The sequence below is a fragment of the Adiantum capillus-veneris genome, chromosome 14 (assembly GCF_014529385.1).
Source record: "Adiantum capillus-veneris isolate H3 chromosome 14, ASM1452938v2, whole genome shotgun sequence".
In the NCBI taxonomy this organism is placed as follows: domain Eukaryota; kingdom Viridiplantae; phylum Streptophyta; class Polypodiopsida; order Polypodiales; family Pteridaceae; genus Adiantum; species Adiantum capillus-veneris.
In genome coordinates, this window is record NC_140944.1 from 2,176,875 (window position 1) to 2,196,462 (window position 19,588).

General features: G+C 45.0%; 2 protein-coding genes across 3 annotated transcripts; one reads left to right on the plus strand and one right to left on the minus strand.

Annotated features, from left to right (window-relative positions):
* Window positions 1-394: 394 nt before the first annotated feature.
* Window positions 395-7,928, minus strand: LOC147441806 (DNA repair protein RAD5A-like). Of its 2 annotated transcripts, none has more exons than XM_086528201.1 (21): window positions 7,702-7,928; window positions 6,543-7,354; window positions 6,255-6,388; window positions 5,839-5,971; window positions 5,670-5,723; window positions 5,457-5,591; window positions 5,222-5,373; window positions 5,031-5,115; window positions 4,716-4,931; window positions 4,443-4,586; window positions 4,187-4,333; window positions 4,041-4,108; window positions 3,834-3,956; window positions 3,659-3,758; window positions 2,972-3,084; window positions 2,551-2,832; window positions 2,060-2,260; window positions 1,889-1,982; window positions 1,738-1,809; window positions 1,266-1,364; window positions 395-1,078 (listed from the first exon to the last, which is right to left on the minus strand). In XM_086528201.1, the coding sequence occupies exons 2-21, from the start codon at window positions 7,350-7,352 to the stop codon at window positions 956-958; spliced, it is 3,285 nt and encodes a 1,094-aa protein (XP_086384327.1). In that variant the 5' UTR covers window positions 7,353-7,354; window positions 7,702-7,928; the 3' UTR covers window positions 395-955. The 2 variants fall into 2 exon arrangements, with proteins under 2 accessions (XP_086384327.1, XP_086384326.1); XM_086528200.1 differs by having other exon boundaries at window positions 7,684-7,928.
* Window positions 7,929-18,088: 10,160 nt separating this feature from the next.
* On the plus strand, window positions 18,089-19,297 carry LOC147441807 (uncharacterized). Its single transcript, XM_086529516.1, has 3 exons — window positions 18,089-18,161; window positions 19,003-19,052; window positions 19,148-19,297. Exons 1-3 carry the CDS (start codon window positions 18,089-18,091, stop codon window positions 19,295-19,297), a joined length of 273 nt encoding a protein of 90 aa, XP_086385642.1.
* Window positions 19,298-19,588: the final 291 nt, after the last annotated feature.

The following is a 19,588-nucleotide window of genomic DNA, read 5'->3' on the forward strand; positions in this document are numbered from 1 at the left end:
TAACGTTGCAACTCCAACCTTTTGATTAGACTTGCGTACTCCCTTGAGAAGCTAATTAAAAAAAAGCCTCCCCCCAGCACCAGGCTCAACCTCTGCACAATGGTGTGGCTGCCAATCCAGTCTTTCCATTCATTTCAACTATCAGAAAAAGGACGAAGCAAATAGCACAATTTTTTCAGGATACGTATGTTTTTAAACACCAAAATGCATAGAAATCTACAAATTTTTAGGAACGATCTTTAAATATTCCGAGATTTTTCTGATTAAGCTTGAAGAAAGCACCTAAGGTTGGCATGCTTGAATCTATTAAAGTTCCTCCACTGAAGTTGTCTTTTGCTGGGAGATTGTCAAACTAACATCTTTCAAAATTGTTGTCTATGATCCCGAAATGATAAAGGCCGTAAATGTGCTAAGCTTGAGATACCGCTCTCCAGAGAGCATAAACATCAGAAGGGGAGACTGCTCTGCTTTCCTCCTTGAGTACTGCTGGAGCCTTGGTTTCCTTAATTTTCTAACTCAACAATGCATTAAGTTCTCTGCAATTCTGAGAACCCAAGAACATATACAGGAGGAAAATACATAGGAGGCAGCACAAAAGTGCTTGACAGGGCTTTCCTTTGTTATCCCTGGCCAAATGGCAGATCAGGTATCCCAAGTACAGAAATAATCAAGGCTCTCTACAGGCATATGGTACAAGGCAATCTTTGTAGCTATTACAGTGAGCTTCAGGTTTTCCTTTGGAAACCCTGCAAAAATATGCAAGTTGTCCCCTCAAAAGAAGAGAATGGAAAGAGCTGGCGGTGCGTTCATTTGGAAGCAGCAACTCAGGATATGGTGCTTCATAGCCCCACTGGACCCCATCCCCCAGATCAATATCGAGCTGCAAAATTTGAAGGTTTGGCATCCTTGCATATCTGGACAACATCTGGGTTTCACCGATCAGCTTCATATTGTGCTATCTGAACAGCATCTTGAGTTCCTCTATTCTTGCTGATCTAATCTCCTGGTCTGTAAGGGCCCCCGCAATCATGCGTTGCTTCCTCGCTTGAACCTGTTGCATCCTCTCCTCAACGGAATTCTGCACCAACATTAATCTCAACCTTTACCTCTTACAACATTATAGGACACACGAATTAGCTCGCCCCCTCCATGGACTTGGAAGCAGCAGAGAGGCTTATTGGCCCCCAAGACAAGGGCCGACTTCCCTTCCTCCCTAGTGACAAAAAGAGATGAAGAAATACTAGTTTAAGAGCAATGAAGCACACCTTTGTAATGAATCTCTTGATAGAGACTTTCTTGGTCTGCCCTATTCTGTGTATTCTCATGATCGCTTGCTCCTCCACTGCAGGATTCCACCATGGATCCTAAGCCACGCAAACGTCTTAGATTATTTTCAGCAAAACAGTACATGCAGCATGACCAACTTTAGTGTTGGCAGAGTAAACCAAACAAACTCACTGCACCAGCCCAAAAAACCATGCTTGCTTGCTTCTAATGACAATGATGATTTTCCAAATCTGAAAAGCTGAGGTGAAAGTATTGACTACACCCAATGACGTTGCCTTCCATGATGTATCATGATCAATCAGCTGTCAATAAGGCTTTAAATTTCTGACCCGTACTTACGGCAGAATGCATGCATTCCGGTCCTAATCGTGCAACCAATGTATCGTTCCACAGGGCATGCAGCTTAAGCATATGAATTCCACAGAAGTAGCACTCTCTTGTAGGTAATACCAGGAGAAAAGCATTTGAAGCTGCTGTTAAATTGATGCCGACACCTCCAGCTTTTAGCGAGATGAGCATGACCTGATAAAGAAATTTATGTATTACTACAAGGCGGTACAAACTGTAGAGAGACATTGACTGCTTCAAGATTAACATCTACCAGTATCTTTGGGTTGTTGCTGAAATCTTTTATAACTTTCTCTCTCTGAGATTGATTGAGTGTTCCATCTAATCTGACAAACCTGAAATTTTGCCTGCAGATAGAATTTCTCAGCATTGAAGAACGGGGCATGACATAAATCGCAAACATTCTGTACTCATAAAACAATACCTGCTTAAAGGTATTTGGAGAAGATCCAAGAATGAAGTCCATTGGCTGAACACAATACTCTTGGCTCCTGTCTTTTTCAAAGCCTCGAGCTCATGCATCAATGCTGCCACTTTTGAAGACTCTGTCCAGTTCTTCTCAACATCAACACGGAAGCGACTTTCTGTTGGAGCTGTCAATATATCTTGTCGAGTCATTGACTGCCTGGACATAGACACGAAATGTAAATAAAGAATTTCTAATGCAAAATTTCTTCACTAGAAGAATCTCCCTCCTCTTGCTGGTCTGCTCTCCATATGCTTCCTATTCTTGGTCTGTCTAAAATGTCATGCATGTTTTGACCTACTGAGCCTGCAATTTTGCCCCAGTTTGGATGCATTTTGCAATACTACCTTCATCTCTCAGGCATCCTTACTGCAGAAAGGCATAGCAGTCACAACACAAATTTCACAGGCACATGACAGCACTCATAAAGCTCGAGACACAAAGCAAACCTGCAGATTGGACATAAACCACCAGCACTGGAGGTCCAGCTAGCCAAGAGACATTCCCGACACATGCAGTGAGCACAAGGGGTCAACACCGCATCTTCAACAGCTTCAAGGCAAATAGGACACTCAGCTTTATTGCCCTTTCGGAGATCGTCCACAACTTCTTGAATGTATGCCTTTGACACTGAGGCACATCTCCCATTTTCAGCCTTAGTAGAGGCACCGCCATCTAGAAACCGCCTAGCTAACTTGTCAAGGTCTGAGAATTCCCCCGTATCACCTCGGCTGTAGCACAGTTAGCAAAACACTACATGATCAGCAAGTGAATGTCTGTTTGAAAAATGCAGCAAGTTTGACCCCAAATATCACGGGTAAAATTGAGATAAAAAGACTTATTTCAACAGTTTGCAAATGACAAGCTTGCCTGAGAACAAGAAATGGATGGTCACAACATTGCCTCATCCTTAAAAGCAACTCTAAAATTGAGGCATAATTATGCAAAACTTTTCCCTGCTCAACGAACTGATCGAACTTGATCTGAAAACACAATGTAACAAAATCTTCAACAGACAAATTGTGTAATTAGACTTTTATACCTAGATGAATCCAAGATACATAGAATGTAATTAGACTTAATTGAAGACTTTTCATGACAGTAATCAACCTTTGGTCCTTGACATGATTGAAGAGTACAACACAGAGCTCTACCAACAAAAAGAATGGAATATAGATAACCACAGTTCCCTTTCCCCATGACATTAAAAAATCAGCACGACGGGAAAAGGCTCAAATAATAGCTCTCTTCTTTAACCTTTAAAAAACCAGTTCATGGCATGTGTAAATAGTAGAATATAAAGCTTGAACCAACAAATAGAGTTCTTGCAATAAGAGCTCAAAGAAAAGCATTCTACGTGGGCCTTGAAAACCAGTTCACCCACACCATGTTTAAAGAGTAAAATATAGAGCTCTAACCGACCAGAGTACTTTCTATGGACCATGAGCACAACTTAATTTCCCCAAGTCATGAAAAAGTCAGCTCAGAGAATTCCAAACACAAAAAGAGTCACAAACATAGCACTCTACCCAGGCCTTGAAAAACCAGTTCACCCACCTTGGACTTTTTGTATAAAGCATCATAGAAGTCACGTTCTGCCTCTGAAAATTCACACTCCACTACTTCTGTTTCGCTTGGAGGAAGCACTAATATCGGCCTGGAAAAGGATGGTTTGAATGAGTAGGTCCAATAGCAGAAAGGGAATCGTTCAGATAAATGTCCAGATATTCACCTGCCAACTTTGTCAGTTGTGTCTTTGGTTCTTCGCAACATCAGTGGCCTCAAAATGGCCTTCAACAAAACTAAACCACGCTCATCACCATCTTCAAATGGCTTTTGAACTAATTTGTTCCACCTACCACAATGAACGTACAAATCAAGGCATACAACAGATGGCAAATTGTCCTTATCACGTTCTTAAAAGCAAAACCACTAGTACCAGCCCCAGTTGCACCATGGCTCCACCCGAAGAAAATGGAGCAAGCTAAATACATCCTCCAGCTTATTCTGAACAAACCAAGACATTTGTAAGTCAAGCCTTCAAACAAGTTGTGTAAGGTTAACTTGATTGAAGCCACCAACTACCTGAATAGGTGTTCCTGTAAGGCACCAGCATGTGTCTGCTGATAGATTGAAAGCTGCTTGTGCAGACTGGCACTTGCTTGCCTTGATAGTATGAGCTTCATCAAGAACAACTCTAAACCACTGAATAGACTGTAGTGGACCATCACCCTACATGACATACGTGAAGTTATAGCTTCTTTCTTTTTTCTTTTTTCCTGGGATTGTTGGGTGGGGGGAGTGGGGGGACATGTACGAATTTTGCTTGATGACGGCTCACATTTTGGTGATCTGAGGACAGAATCCCATATGTGGTTATCACCACATCATAACCGAGTAACACATGGGGATCCTTGGTACGGCCTGCACCATAATGGGCATACACTGACAAGGCTCCTTCTTTGCTGTGAGTTTCTATCTCGGTCTGCAAACCAAACACACTACCCCTCAAAAAAAAGAATAAGACCTACTTATCTCAAGGCTCGGTTGGTCAAGTAGCTGTACCCTATCAATATTACATCAATTGGCTTGCATCCAAGAGCAGCTAATTTACCTTCCACTGACTGAGTAAAGTCATAGGACAGACTATCAGTGTGCCCCCTCCTTTTTTGCAAGCATTTGATTTGCATGAGTGGCCCTTGCTTTGTGAACTCTTTGCTTCTACTTGTTCCACAATAATATTCCCAGAGCCAGATCCTCTGCCAGGATTCGAAAGTAATAAAGCAATTGTCATTACCGTTTTTCCCAAGCCCATTGCATCTGCTAGGATCTGCAGATACGAGAAATAGTCACAGAGTTGAGAGAGGGGACACGATGACATGTCATGGCTCATCTCAGTGACAATTTGCAGAAAAAGGACAATGCTCACCCCTCCCCTGGCAAGTTTCAAAGCACTTGGAAAATCCATGGTAGCCTCCCCTGAGAAAACATTTAGGTAAACAGGGGTTGCCCACCTGCAATGAAACAAATAAAGCTGATTTGGTAATCTAACCAGCTATGATAACAAAGACTCACGGCATCACTCGCTCACAAACCTGATTTATTTGAAGCAAGAATTACCTGTCAGCTAGATGAAAGCCATCCCAACAAGGATGGAGAGTTTTCGATGCCTCTTCACTTGGTAGCCCAGATTCCATTCGCGTCATCCAATAGAGAGCTTGCTTTTGATATGGCCTCAGCTCACATAGCAAGTTGCTAGGAGGTTCCATTTCCTGAAATGGACAAAACCAAACTCTTTCTCCGCTGTTCCTACCTCTCTCCCTCCCTTCACTCCCCCCTCTCTCTCATCACTGACCTCCAGGTCTTGGCTTTCTGTGGTTCCTACTAGACGATTTAAGTCAGTGTCCGACAAGATTTCCTCTGCTTGTTCACTTGAATCGTTCCCATTTGAAATTAACTTCATTCGCTTCTCTGCTGGGAGCATTGCATCCTGAGAGCACAAAATCATCAGCAAGTGATGATTACAGGAACAAATCCATGCACACTCAAATGAAGTAGCATGGAGTACCTTACAATGAAAAGCCCTCTTCCTACTGTAAAGGTTCTCTGGGGTGAACTCAGCCTGAAAACAGAAACTCATTGAATATTTTAACTGAAAAGAAGGCTCCAGAATTTGATCAGTCACGAATCAAGGCAATATGATCAGATGTGGGTAATATCCAGAAAATTGGTTGTACCTTCTTGAATGGTTCTTTTCCAAGAAGGCGAAACAATGAAGGCAAAGGGTGGATGGTTTCATCACACAACGAGGTAGGCAATCTCGAAGGGTGGCCTGAGTATTTTCTGAGAAGAGCACTGGATGCATACAACCTGTAACCAAGATGCCAAAGTGGAAGAAATTTAACCTCTAATATACAGTATAAGATTCATTGCAATCAAGCAGCCAACCAGCTGCAATTCATCACAATTGCAGTAAATGACAGTTGCAAAAAGAACACAGCCATAGGATGAGAGATGGAAAAATGTAGCACTTGACTAACTATTGCTTGCAGGGTAGGAATGTAATATCATGAGTGAACTCAAGTACTTGAGGTCTATTTGAAATACAATGCACCTCTATGTAAATTTAAGGTCATCATCATGCTTAACATACCGAATGGATAGCATGACAGTGTCCATTGTGGTAAGTACTTCGGGGGCAGCCCTGCATCTACCTTCGACCTTTACTCTCCCCCCTGACATCAATGGAATCAAGCATTTGGCCCAATCCCCAGGAAGCCGGCCAATCTGTATACGGCAAAATTACCCTTAAACTATACATATGTATGTATGGGAAATTGAAAATCAACATGAGATTGAGAAAACACCCTCAAAAAAACTGTGTTTGTTTATTCGTTAAAAAAACTATCTAAAAACGCACATACAAATTGAAATAACCTACGTCTCCAGAATTTGGGGTGTTGAACCTCACTATCTGCTGAGCAGCTGCTACAGCACCCCGGCCACGCCCCCACAAGCTTGATGTTCCTCTGTGGTAATCCACTTTTTTGGGGAATGTAAAAGACACCAAATCCCCAGCTTTTAATTTTGAGCCTTTGCACGTAGAATAACCTAAAACCTCAGCATCACCAAGCAAGAGCCATTTGATACGTCCACATTCAGCATCATAGCCATACAGATCATACTCTTCAAAGTCATCCACTTCTACATGCTGGTGAAGAAGTGACTCTATAGCTGCTTTAGAAGAGCCCAGCTGTAACTTCAATGGAGAATCAGGGGCCGCACTTGTCCCACCGAGCACACCACCAGAAGGTAAAGCAAGACAGGCTGCATCTTTAATATCACTGATTGAACCCAGCTTTAAACTTAAATCTAGATTGCAGGTGTCTTGCACCCCCTCCTCTTTAACACCTGAAGGGCAATCGGAAGCTGCATATTGCAGTTCAAAAAGGGGCTGCTCGGATGGTGTATCGGATTTGCATATCAGTTGTGTGTCAGAGGGTGCGAGTAGAGAGCAAGGCTCAGATTCTTGCTTGCTTGCAGTTGAAAGACGGGCTCCAGAACCTGCCGTTGTCCTTTTAACATTTATCTCAGCTCCCTTGTAACCGAGGGTGTCAAACAAGACGTTGAAAGCAAGAGTGACATCATTCTTAGCAAGATGAAGGGCACGAACAAGGTCCATCTCAGAGGGACCGGAACCCAACACTCCCCTCATCAGCTCCACGTTCTCATCTATGAACTTCTGTCCCATTTCTGAAATTCCAGAACAAGAAAACCACCAGTGACGGCTGATTTTCCAACAGATGAATGCATGGGATAAACTATTAGCTATTGTGATGAATGTTGGACAAACCCTGGCCAAATACAAGTATAGAATGCTTGTAACAGACACCAGACACAATCCACAACCCACACCACAGGGCCCCCAAGAATAGTAACGGGAAATGCCAGCAGCTCGATTCAAGCAAACGAATGGAAAAGCGCACATTGCCCAAATGCAAAACTCCATAACTAAAGCAAGGAGCAAGACTCTGCTTGTGCCACAGAGCATCAAAAACTGAACTTAAATATGAACCACTCACCAGAGTGGCGGCGTTCACCTGGTCTGATAAGCTTGCTAGGTTGCAGAGAAGAATGCCTAACCAAAGAGGTGAATAGAGGAGGTTGTTTCCGTTTTCGCAGTCTCCGCGGAGTTTGTGTTTTGTGTGGGCGGTGGCGGGAACTTCGTTCGTATGAACAAAAGTAGCGCCCTCTGCGCTTTTATTGGCACTGCCGCAAGGCAGGGTCTCCAGGGAGGAAATTTGCTACTATGGCCATAGGGGAGGAGTGGCCGAGTAAGGGTGTGTTTTTTTGGTGGAAGGCATGCATGGGATTTTTAGTTTTGTTCGGTGGATTGGGTGCATTTTGGGTGTGGAAATTTGTTTGTGTACTTTTTTGTGTTGCAGGTGTAGCAAGGTTGCGAGAGGGAGGAAGGGATCGTGCAATTCTAAAGAGCTCTCTCTCTCTCTAGGTGAATACTTCTAGGCGAGTTTCGACGTGGTTTCAAGGTTGCGAGAGGGAGGAAGGGATCGTGCAATTCTAAAGAGCTCTCTCTCTCTCTAGGTGAATACTTCTAGGCGAGTTTCAACGTGGTTTCAGTAATGAGAGAGAGAGAGAGAGAGAGAGAGAGAGAGAGAGAGAGAAATGAAATGTTATATTAACGTCTTCAAAAGGCCAACATGACCTATGAGACCAGAGCATTACAATGTGGTTGAATCTGATACAAAGTCAGAGTAACAAAATGAAATGACAAAATGATAAAATAAAAGTACTATGGGATCCTAAACTGGTAGGCATGAACTAAGCAGCTAGCTGGGGTAGCTAAATCACGAGTCACGAGAGATCTAGCATCGGTCGCTGACGGATCTCATCAATCTCCTCTATGGACAGCAGACCAGACGTCGTGCATGTCGGGCCAAAGTGATCCGAATCCTCTGATGTAGCCTCCGTCGATGTTGTGTAGTCCTCCGCAGTCGTGGGCGTCTCGATCTCCCCAGCTTAGTCGCTCGATCGATCAGTGTGCCTTTGGTGTGAGGCGACAAGATTTGTTGTGGTAGTAGCTCCTCTGGGTATCCAGTGTCTGCTCTAAAGAAGTTTGTGATGTGTCTCTCAGACTGGCTAGCCTCTCCTCTCATCAAGCTCTCTCTTTGTCTGCGCAGCTCGAGCAGAAACAAACCCAGTCATCTCTGATCCTCGTACCTCGGCTGGACGGTGGTCCAAATCCCTCTCTGAACAAGCAGTCGAAGCGGCCTCGTATCTTGTAGTAGACGGGACAGTGGCATGTGTAGTGTAACTCTGTCTTAGGCTCCATGTCACACAGGGTGCATGTCCTAGCCTCTAGTGGCACTCCGTTGTATCTCCTAGTCTCGATCCGCAGCAGCTGGTGTGACGTATCTGGCCAATAGCACACCGTATCCCATGAGACAAGTGGGTGTCCATGTATCTGGGCCTCGTTACAAAACCGTCCTCCATAAGCTAGAGAAGATGCTCTCTGTAGAAATCCATCTTCGTGCCCAGCTCCTGTGCTGGCTCTACCCATGTCCTCCTGGTGTCTAGCTATTTCACGTCCTGGCGGATGAACCTGGTGGTCTCCGATTGTGTAAGGGTCAGAGAGGGTGCATCCAGTGAGTATTGGAAGGGGGGTAATCTGTCTATATTGAACCCATGTGCCTAGAACCATGACGTCATCTCCCCATACCAACATGTTGTGTCTCCCTGCCTGGCTAACTGTCAAGAGGACTCAAGTGCAAGGTGTGCGTATCTGTCTTTGGGAAGTTCCCACAAGCGGTGTATGAGGAAACAGATCTGGTGAGCGCCTGAACTACTAGTGGGGGGGTAGCTAGCTCTGCTCGGATAATGGCAAGTGGTACTGAAGCCTTGGCTCTAATGAGCCGCAAGATCATAGAGACTAGAGGCTTCTCCATGTCCCCCCATCCATCAGTGCAACCTTTTCTCCCTTGATGATCCAATGAAGGCCCCCATATCTCAGCTCCATAGAGCAATGCAAAAGCCACCAAAGTGTCAAAGAGCCATATCTGCGTCCAAGGCTCCTGAAACTGAACCTGTGAACACATCTTCTCCAGTCTCCCCAATGTCGAATGGGCTCTGATAAATCTAGTCTCTGCTGCTCTCCTCAAAAGAAAATGATGGTCCACTAAAAACCACTCCAAGGTAAGTGTAAGCATCTATATATTCCACTGTCTCCTGGCCATATGTGAATGCGGGCACTGACCTCTTGATCCACTGTGGGGTGGTATTAAATACCTGAACCTTGGTTTTACCAAGGTTGACAGACAAGCCACTCTCATGGGCAAACCTATGCAAAGCATCAAGTGACGTTGCATCCCCTCCGGAGAGTTGGAGATCAACACATATCATCATCATATAACAATAGCGAAATCCATGTCCCTGCCAGTGGTGCACCTCTATCACCATCTCTCTCAATGTAGTCAGAAACCTCGTCCACATACATACCAAATAGATTAGGAGAGAGCGGGCAGCCTTGCTTCACTCCTATAATGGAGTAAATTGGTGTAGATAGACCCTCTAAGGTGCGTACATGCCCTATTGCTGATATGTACAATGCCATGATCCCCCAAATGAGCTTTGTGGGTACTCCCATCTCCTGTAATCTGCACATCAATCTAGCTCTAGGTACTGTGTCAAATGCTTTCTGGAAGTCCAGAAAGCTACAATAGATCCGTCTCCCATGGGATCTAGCCTCCTCGATGATGGCCCTGAGTGTCAAGATATGGTCTAGAGTAGAAAAACCTCTCATGAACCCTGCCTGCCCAACCACACGCATTCCCTCCCTCTCTGCCCAACTACTCAGCTGTTGCTCAAGAATGGATGCGTACAATTGTGCCAATGTGTGTCCAATCATGATAGTGCGATAATTTCCAGGATCCATAGGGTCTCCTGACTTGAAGATAGGTACAATCATAGATAGGCTCCAAGTATTAGGCAAGCCCTCACACACGGCACTGTTAAACATAACTGCTAGAAGCTCTGCTACTAGATATCTGGCATGCATGAAATGCTCAGACACTAAGCCATCTCATATGATCATATGCTCTCCCAATCCGTCAATGGCCTTCTTCACCATCTCAGCGGTGAAAAAAGCACATGTGTGTGGGTATGGATCGGGGGGGGGGGGGGGGTAGGGAAGGGGTTGCTGTCTAGAGACTGTGTACAAAGATGATGCGTACTGACCCCAGGTCTTTGTAGAGGTAATGGCAGGAGGGGGGGGGGGGGGGGGACTGCTCATGAAAGAGCCGCCATGCCTCACGCAAGTCCTGACTCAAGAATCGCTGGTATAGATCCTGCTCTAGTCGAGCCAAAAATGCCCTCTTCTTCCACCGCACTAGGCATTGGAAGTCAATATGCGACTGTCTGTGAGTGATGTCCCCCAAAAGCACTTCCCTCTGAAGTCTAGCTCTAGTCTAACGGCATTCCTCATCATACCAGCTATTTTGAGGCATGCTCCCAGAATGACGTCTCTGCTCAGGTTGTGTGTGTGGATATGCCTCTGTTGCATCATGTCTGTGTCAGTAGTAAGCTCCTCTAGAGGTCGCCCTGGCTCCTTAGTGGATAGGCGTATGTAAATCCCGTCTATGTATACATAATCCGTCTCCCACGTAAAGGTGTAGCGAGTAGGGACTGCTACTCGTGGAATGTGTGCTACACTGAACTGGAAAGAGATGGTCAGCGACACAATAGCATGATCCACTACCACCCCACAGGTCTGGGCCCAACTATGAGATCCTGGATACTAGAGATGAGACTCGGCTGTGCCATGACATAATCTATCGTGTTGGCTCCATGTCTATGTGGAAAGCATGTGAAGCCGCCCGCAATGGGAAATCACTATAGGCCATTCAAGATGGCCAATCCATGTGCAGTCCCCATGTCTATCAAGTGTCGTCCATACTCAGTATGTTTCCCATCCAGTGATATTCTGGATAGGCCCGTCTCTGCAACATCCATCTCTCTCAGCGTCTCCTCTGAAGTATCATAAAATATCGTCTAATGATGGGCAGTCCTAGCATTGAAGTCCCCTAGAATAATAATGTCACCATCTCTAGAGAATTCCCAGATGTCATCATCCAAAATAGAGAAAGGGGGTTGTCCTCTCGGTGGTGCATGTACTGACATACTCAAGGGAAAGTAGCAAGTGGCAATGTAAAGATATCTGTCAGTCTTGAAGGGGATCGGGGAGCACCACAGACGGAGAGTGAGAGAGAGAGAAGGAGAGACACACACGATGTGGGTGGGGAGACTCAAAAAGTGAGCAGCCCCCTATACACTTATGCTATGTATAAGGTATACAAGTCAGTGGGCGCCCAGACTCTGGGCGGCCGGGCAAGGCACAGACGCCTATACCCCAACAACCTCCCACTTAAAGGTGATTGTGCCTTTAAGCAAGAGAACCTAGTCTAAAGACTACAAAAGGCGAGAGAAAACCGCTCTCAACCGATGCCCACTGGCTGGCTGTGATCGTGTGCATCCGGCTGTCCTGCTCCCGTGTAAGTCCATACACCACCAGACGTACCGCACATGTACTGCAAGTATGTACGCAATACCTGCATATCTCTCTCGTGCACTATGCCATCATCAGTCAACAAACGACTGACAACCCCAACTGCAAATGCTCCCACTACAGCTGCGATATCCGGTCTCAAGATCAGCATCTCATACATGAGACCACCGAATGCCGATGCAATGCTAGCGGGCCCTGCTAGCTCTACGAAGCATGCATCAACATATATATCCCTGGCAATAGGCATCTCTGACTGACAAAGCGTGTCAGCCACATGAATCTCCTGACTGTCCGCAAAAGACGCATCACCCTGTCGTGCAACCTCAGAGCAAACCAGCTCCTCTAGGTGTCTGCTGGAAGACATATCCTGCACAACTATATCCCCATGCTCACTATCGAGCATAGAAAGGAATGACTGCATAATCGCTGACATCTCAGCCTCCTCTGCAATCATCCACTGTAAACATGACCACTCAATCTGCTGTGACTCACTAGAGCTCTCATGCTCTAACTCCGTATGCATAGACTCTTGCACAACGTCCTCCTGTCGTGACTCACTAGAGCAAGACCGCTCTACTTGTCTATCCTGCATAGAAGTATCTCGCACAACTGACTCTCTGCTTTGCTCAGTCACTAGCAAAGCATGCATGTCTGACTCTGTCACCTCCCTGTGTGACTGCTCAAGTCGTGCCCCAACTGTGTGCACAACGAGCTCACTACTCTGTACTCCATGCAAAGCATCCTGCAACCCACAAGCAAAAGAGACTCGCCTGCTCTCTCGCTCTCTACCTGGCTGCGTGATCACAGAGACAACACCGTCTCTCCCGTGATCCACACGCAATGGGTAACCTGTACCACTCCTGGCACCTCTCGCAATCACTAGCGAACCCAAATGCATCACAAAATCTCGCTCTCGTAGCGAAATCTGACATCCACTATCCCGTAACTGTCTGACTGAGATCAAATCCCGTCTCAGATCTGGCACATAACACACATGACGCAGGGTAAATCTCATACCACTGGGCAAGGACAAACATACGTCTCCTGTACCCTCAATGTCATACACAACACCATCAGCCATGTGCACACAACCAAGTCTCCCACTAGAAAACGTGCTAAACCACTCACGATGCGACGTGACATGGAAAGTAGCATCTGAATCTAGTAACCAATATGAAGACAATGTGCAATCCGATATGCAATCCGTAGACATAAGATCGTCTGAAGACAAGCTAGATGTAAATGTGACATCTAGCAATCCGATATGCAATCCGTAGACATAAGATCGTCTGAAGACAAGCTAGATCGTCTGAAGACAAGCTGAGTATGCTTGTGACATCGCCGTCACAAGCATACTCAGTAACCACCGTACTGATCTCACTAGCATCTGTCATGCCCAAATCTGCATCACGCATCTGTCGCCTCCGTTGTTTCAAACGCCTGAAACATCGACGCCTAATGTGCCCTCTATGTCCACAATGCCAACATGTCAAGTCTCTATGCCGTCGAGACTTGCGTGTGGGACCAATCTCTCCCATGGACATAGAAGTAGGACTAGACTCCCCTATAGACATGGATGTCGCGTACATAGCATGTAAACTCTGCCATAAAGCATGAGTTGTAGTCTCCCTCAAGACCTGCCAGTAAACAGACTCAACCAGATGCAAACAAATCGTAGACATGGCTAACTCATCAAGATCCTGCCAATCATCATCACGCATAGAATTGGGCTTCGCCGATAAACCACACAAGGGTTTATCCTGCCCCAAATCCGCCAATGCAACAAGCATATGTTCCTTCCAAGCAATAAAATCTACACCATCAAACTGTGTCAGACCATAACGCTGGAAGTCAAATGAAAAATCAGCCATAATGCTCGCAAAAGAGCAACCAACAATGAGTAGCAAATTTCAATCAAATCAGCCCTAAACTGGCTCGAATCGCATCAACAAAAGTCTGCAAATATGACTGCAAATCAGCCCCAAAATTGAGCTCTTAAACAGCTGCATAAACAAGTCACAAACGTGTCCCAGATCAGCCTACAACTGAGCCATACATGGACACCTGCAAAGAGGAAACAATGGCTGAAAATTCAGCGCCCAAATAAGCCCTCAAACCTGCCTGTAAACTTGTAAACCTGTAGCTGAATCCTGCTGAAAAACCTCAAGCCATTAGTGCTCGAATCCGGCTACCTAGCTCGTAGCCACACAAGCATACATCACAATACTCGCTCCTGTGAGTGTGCCAAGATAACTGTACGCCTGTCAAACCCGTGAGCTAATCACCAAGCCCACAATGTGCGGTATCGATGCATACACACGCACAAATCTCCCACCTGCAGAGAACACCGCACGCAAATGCTGAGTACAACCCGCAATCTCTACCTAGATCGCATAAATGATACGCATAAAACTCCGGGGAAAATTTCACCAGAGTTTCGTCAGTAAAACGGCCACAAAACCAGTAACCAAACTGACTGCACGCTCAAAACCATGAGCAACCAAAGCGCATCAAACCGCACTCCAAATGCATGCACCAATCTCCACACTTTGCATACATCATTGCAAACACCTACAAATCTAGTACACAAATATCTGTTCTACCTGTGACTGCCAAAAAACATGCTCGAGGCATACATTGCCGAGCTCAAAATGCAATCACATTAGTCTCCCTGAGCATCAAACCACATAAGGCATACATTGTATCCTCCCACCTGTGAGGAAACTTATAGCAAATATCACTCTCACATTTGAGAGCAAACCATGTGTGGAATCTTCGACACACAATAAACAACTGCTGCTGCAGAAAATTCAGCGTTCAGAATTTTAAAATTCTGATATGACGAACGCGTCCGGAGCGTGCCAAAACCCCAAGGTAGACTCCTGGATCACATGTATCCGAGTCCGGGTGTGAAAGCTATGCCAAAAACCTCCGTTTCGATCCAAAAACGCAGCATAAACTGCCAAAAGAGGGCTGAAAAATGCAGCTCCTCAACCGTAGCTCGAATGAGGTTTTTGATGGCTCTAATGGCTTCGAAAGGGGGGTAAAACGCCAAGACACCTGAAGGAAACACTCTTGGAAAGCTGAATTTTCCGATGCCGAAGTCGAAACCCTGTTTGCACTCTTGAAAGTGCGCACGCGTGGACGCGATTTCGGGAATGAAACTGGCTCTCCGCTGTCGTCGTGACTGTGCACACACACGCTCCCTCCGCACCTACGCTCTGATACCAATTGAAGGGGATCGGGGAGCACCACAGACGGAGAGTGAGAGAGAGAGAGAAGGAGAGACACACACGATGTGGGTGGGGAGACTCAAAAAGTGAGCAGCCCCCTATACACTTATGCTATGTATAAGGTATACAAGTCAGTGGGCGCCCAGACTCTGGCCGGCCGGGCAAGGCACAGACGCCTATACCCCAACAAGTCTCTGCTCTCAATCTCACCCACATGTACCTAGCTTGTTCATCCCCATGAGCTATATGTATCAATGGCTGCAACTCCTCCCTGAATAACATTGCCACTCCTTTTAAGCCTCGTCCTTTGTGCTCTGATCGTGTCTCCTATCTAAAAATTGTCTCCCATCTATATCCACTAATGTGAGGCATAGACCGCCCAGGGGCGTGATGTGTCTCAGAGTAAAAGATGATGTCTCTCCTGGTAAAACTCTCCTCAAAAGCACCCACATCAAGACACATAGATCCATTACAATTCTAGGTAGCAACTTTTAGTGTGATCCCATAGGCCTCACACCGTCATGTGGAGTGTGGCTCCAATATCACCACTCTTCCATCTCGGTAAAACGAAATCTTACCTTTTTCCCTTGCCGCTCTAATCTCTGGCATTACTTCCTGCATATGGGCAACCAGTGAGAGGGTAAGGTCATCCCCGCGAAAGATGCCCGTCTTCTTAAGAGTTGGTATCTTCTTCATAAAGTCCTCCATGGAGGGAAAACAAAGGATGAGTGCCCTTTCTTTCAAGGTTTCCCCCTTGCTCTCATTTTTCTTGTTACCAACTCTCCAAGCTCTCGAGTGCATCGGCTCATGAACCCCCATCAAAGCCATGAGTTCTTTTACCTCTTCGTCTACGTTGTCTTTGTCTTTAAGGCCGTAAATTCTCTCATGTAGAGAGCGTACACGTCTTTTTTGATCCTCTTTTAGTGTCAGGTTGATAATGGTGAGTGTCGATGTTGTTTCTTTGCTTTTCCCTTTCTTGGCAACCTCAATCCGTTCTCAACCTCATCTGCTTTCTGTTGAGTCTTTGTAATAACGTCCACCCAAGAAGTCGTCATTTCTTTATGCTGCTCTTCCCCCTCTTTGATGGCTCGCACTTGCTCTTTGATTGTGTTGAGTTCTTCTATCACAGAGGGTTACAATTCTCCCTCTTCAAGCGTGTTCCGTGATTGTGCCTCAGCGAGCTCCTTCTTGAGTGACGCAATCTCTTTGTCTTGGGCCGTCATCCAATCTCCCATTGCCGTGATCTTGCTTTCTTGGGCCAAAACGCGATCTTCGAGCATTCTTATTGTCCCTAATAGGTGGCGGTTGATCTTGTTAATGGTTTCGGCCATTTCTTTTTTGCACTTTTGAGCTGCGTCTTCTAAGGGGTTGGCCTTATCATTTTGCTTCCTCATGTTTGATCAATGCCAAAAACAAGAAAAATTTGACATACACACACAAGTGCTTCCACGTTATGCATACATGTTCCAGACTAAGCATACATGGCGCGCAATTTCTGCAAAATACGCTTTATGCAATTTCTGCAATTTTTGAAAATCTGCAATTTCTGCTGTTTCTGAATTGTAAATTCCCTGAAATTTCTGCAACTGTTCGAAAAACTGCCAAATTATGAAATCTACTGCTGCTGCTGCTGCTGCTGTACCTTGTGTGGGGGGGGGGGGGCTGTGGCGGCTGTGGCGCAAGCACGCCGGTTGCCTCGCTGCTCCCTAACACATGGTGGTTATGGTGGGAAGAGCTTTAGGAGGAGCTGAATGAAGCCAGCGAGACAGGACCAGAGCTATTAAAGTTGGGCTTGGCACAATAATTAGAGTCTACATAGATGATAAAGATGTGGCCATTGCAATGAAGAGCTCAGTATGTGGGTGATGGGGTTTTATGGTTTTTCTTCTCTGATGTCCAAATTCTGATGGAAATCCTCTTTTCAACAGTTGCTGATATGGGTTTCGCTTGCCTTTGATTCAGAAGTGTCAACGTGTAGAGCCCTTGTCTGCATGCAAAAAACTCTCTAATGTGGGTTGTCTGCCCTACACACACACACACACACACACACATACACAACCAGTAGGACTTGTGATGTTCAGGTGATTGTTTTACAGGATAGGGTATGTATGCATTTTATTGGTTGAAAGCAAGACAAAGACACCATGTATTATGCTCATTTGTTCGATGTCTTTGCTTCTTGGATGGGTGTGTATGTCCCAGGAGCATGTCTCTCTGCCATTGCAAAGTGTTAGTGTGAGGATAGTGAAATTTTCCGTTTGTGTGGGCTGCTTCGTTTTCATTGACATACATTGATGTATGTACGCATGTCATTCCTCTACAAATATATGTTTGTACACATATTTATCCAAATTAGGGTTGAGAAATGCGTTCATATTTCTGTTTGTTGGGGGGAGAGGTAATGTTCACCGATCATGAGTAAGTATATGAAGTGCAGTTGAGTGTCGTTGGGGTGTTTTGATTTGTTATAGAGAAACACATAGGTAATACTGCTTTCTCTGCGTATTCAACCCTTGTTAGTACCTAGCAAGTCACACAATCAGGCAATAGCACGTATTCATATGGTTTGGGCTTTCTTGGATCGTTGTTCATCCAAAAAAGCAGTTCACATTTGTAGCAACTTATATTTCACACACGCCCTTTCCACATATTTGCAGGTTCAGTTAATTGAGGTGTATGTGTTTTCTCGAGCTGTCATCTGCCACCTGGGCTTTCTCAACACTCTCTGTTTCCTCTCTTTTTCGAGAAGGTACTTTTTAGCTGATAATAGAGGTCACCTGTGCAATGTCTTAATTACTGCTTTCTTGATGGTTGGACTCATTTTATTTTATAGGGGTTTCCTGCATAAATTTTGCATATTAGCTTAATTGCGTAAATTCTACCTGCATGCTTCAAGTAAGCATGTAGAAGTGCTTTTTCCCACTTTACTTTCAAGTACGTCCTTAAATATCAAAGTAGGTTTTAGGAAACTTCTTAAAGGCCCTAGGTTGAGAGGAATCCATACTGAACAAATTATTTGGACCCAGATTGGGGTGGGAGGGGAAGGGTCAAGAGGTCAAAGACAGGGAGGTTGTGATAGATGAGCCGAGGTAGATGAAATGAGTGTCATGTTGCTGAAGTCTTGATATGTCCAATCGCCAAAGACGTTTCAGAATCTACTACTACATTTTTTGTCGATCCTATCGCTGCATGTGTGCTTTGTTTGAGACTCCGAGCAGTCTTAGTATGACTTTGCTACTTCCGCTTGCATTTAGTCTACACATTTGTAGAAATATGAGTATAGAAACCTGTATTCCTGAGATGAGTCTGAATCCATATGAATGCTCTTGTTTAGTCAAGAAATGGTTTGTTGGGTTGTGGATAGGAATATGTGCTGGTTGTGTTTGTTGGTATTTGCTTTTCTTGTCTTGGTTGTTTCTGGGTTTGGTTTTAATTCGTCTTGCAGTCATGGAGTGAAAGGCCTTCTTCATAGTTGTATTCTCTTACTCTTCTCTACATGCCTATGTAGACCAACATTTTAGCTATTTATGTTGCACTTTTCTTGTTCGTTGTTTGGTTTTGAGTGTTTTGCTTTTTTCTTATTTTTGCAGACATGGAGAGGAGTTGTCTTGATACCTACGTGTTCCACTGCTTTTTTTCTGTATGGAGTTGTAGAGACAGGTGCTATTATGGTCCAACATACCTCAGATTTGTCTCCAGATGTTGATGAATTTCTGCTGGTTGCTTTGACCCCAGCATGCCTCTATGGCTTTTAGTCGACTTTCGATGAGTAACTTTATGGTGTACCAGTTGACATTTTTACTGGGGATGTGGATTTGGCATTTGCATATTGTCACATGGAATATCACTGGTTTGTATGAAACCAGGGTTAGTGGTCTGAGGTAGAATTTGCTTGGACGAGATTTTTGCATTCATGTAGAGGGCGATGTGGATTTCTTGTGTAGGAGCACAAGTAGTACATCGATATCGGTTATCGGCCATAAGTAGATTGGCCTAAGTAAGGTGGGCAAGGAGATGGCATGATATCAACACTGAAGGAAGTGCTAGAATGAGCAACAAGGCTTGAATCCACCTCAAATTGTGATGTTACATCATGTATTGTCTCTCCATATGTAGATTGAGAAGTACCGCGAGTGAATATCAATATGTAGTTCGCCGATGCAACCATCGATTTCT

Coding starts and splice junctions, on each gene's coding strand:
- LOC147441806 (XM_086528201.1), bottom strand. CDS start 7,352: ATGGGACAGAAGTTCATAGATGAGAACGTGGAGCTGATGAGGGGAGTG. Junction 5,374..5,456: donor CAGAAAGCCAAGACCTGGAG/GTCAGTGATGAG, acceptor TGTCCATTTCAG/GAAATGGAACCTCCTAGCAA. Junction 4,932..5,030: donor TGAAACTTGCCAGGGGAGGG/GTGAGCATTGTC, acceptor TCGTATCTGCAG/ATCCTAGCAGATGCAATGGG.
- LOC147441807 (XM_086529516.1), top strand. CDS start 18,089: ATGTGTTTTCTCGAGCTGTCATCTGCCACCTGGGCTTTCTCAACACTC. Junction 18,162..19,002: donor TTCCTCTCTTTTTCGAGAAG/GTACTTTTTAGC, acceptor TTATTTTTGCAG/ACATGGAGAGGAGTTGTCTT. Junction 19,053..19,147: donor TGTTCCACTGCTTTTTTTCT/GTATGGAGTTGT, acceptor CTTTGACCCCAG/CATGCCTCTATGGCTTTTAG.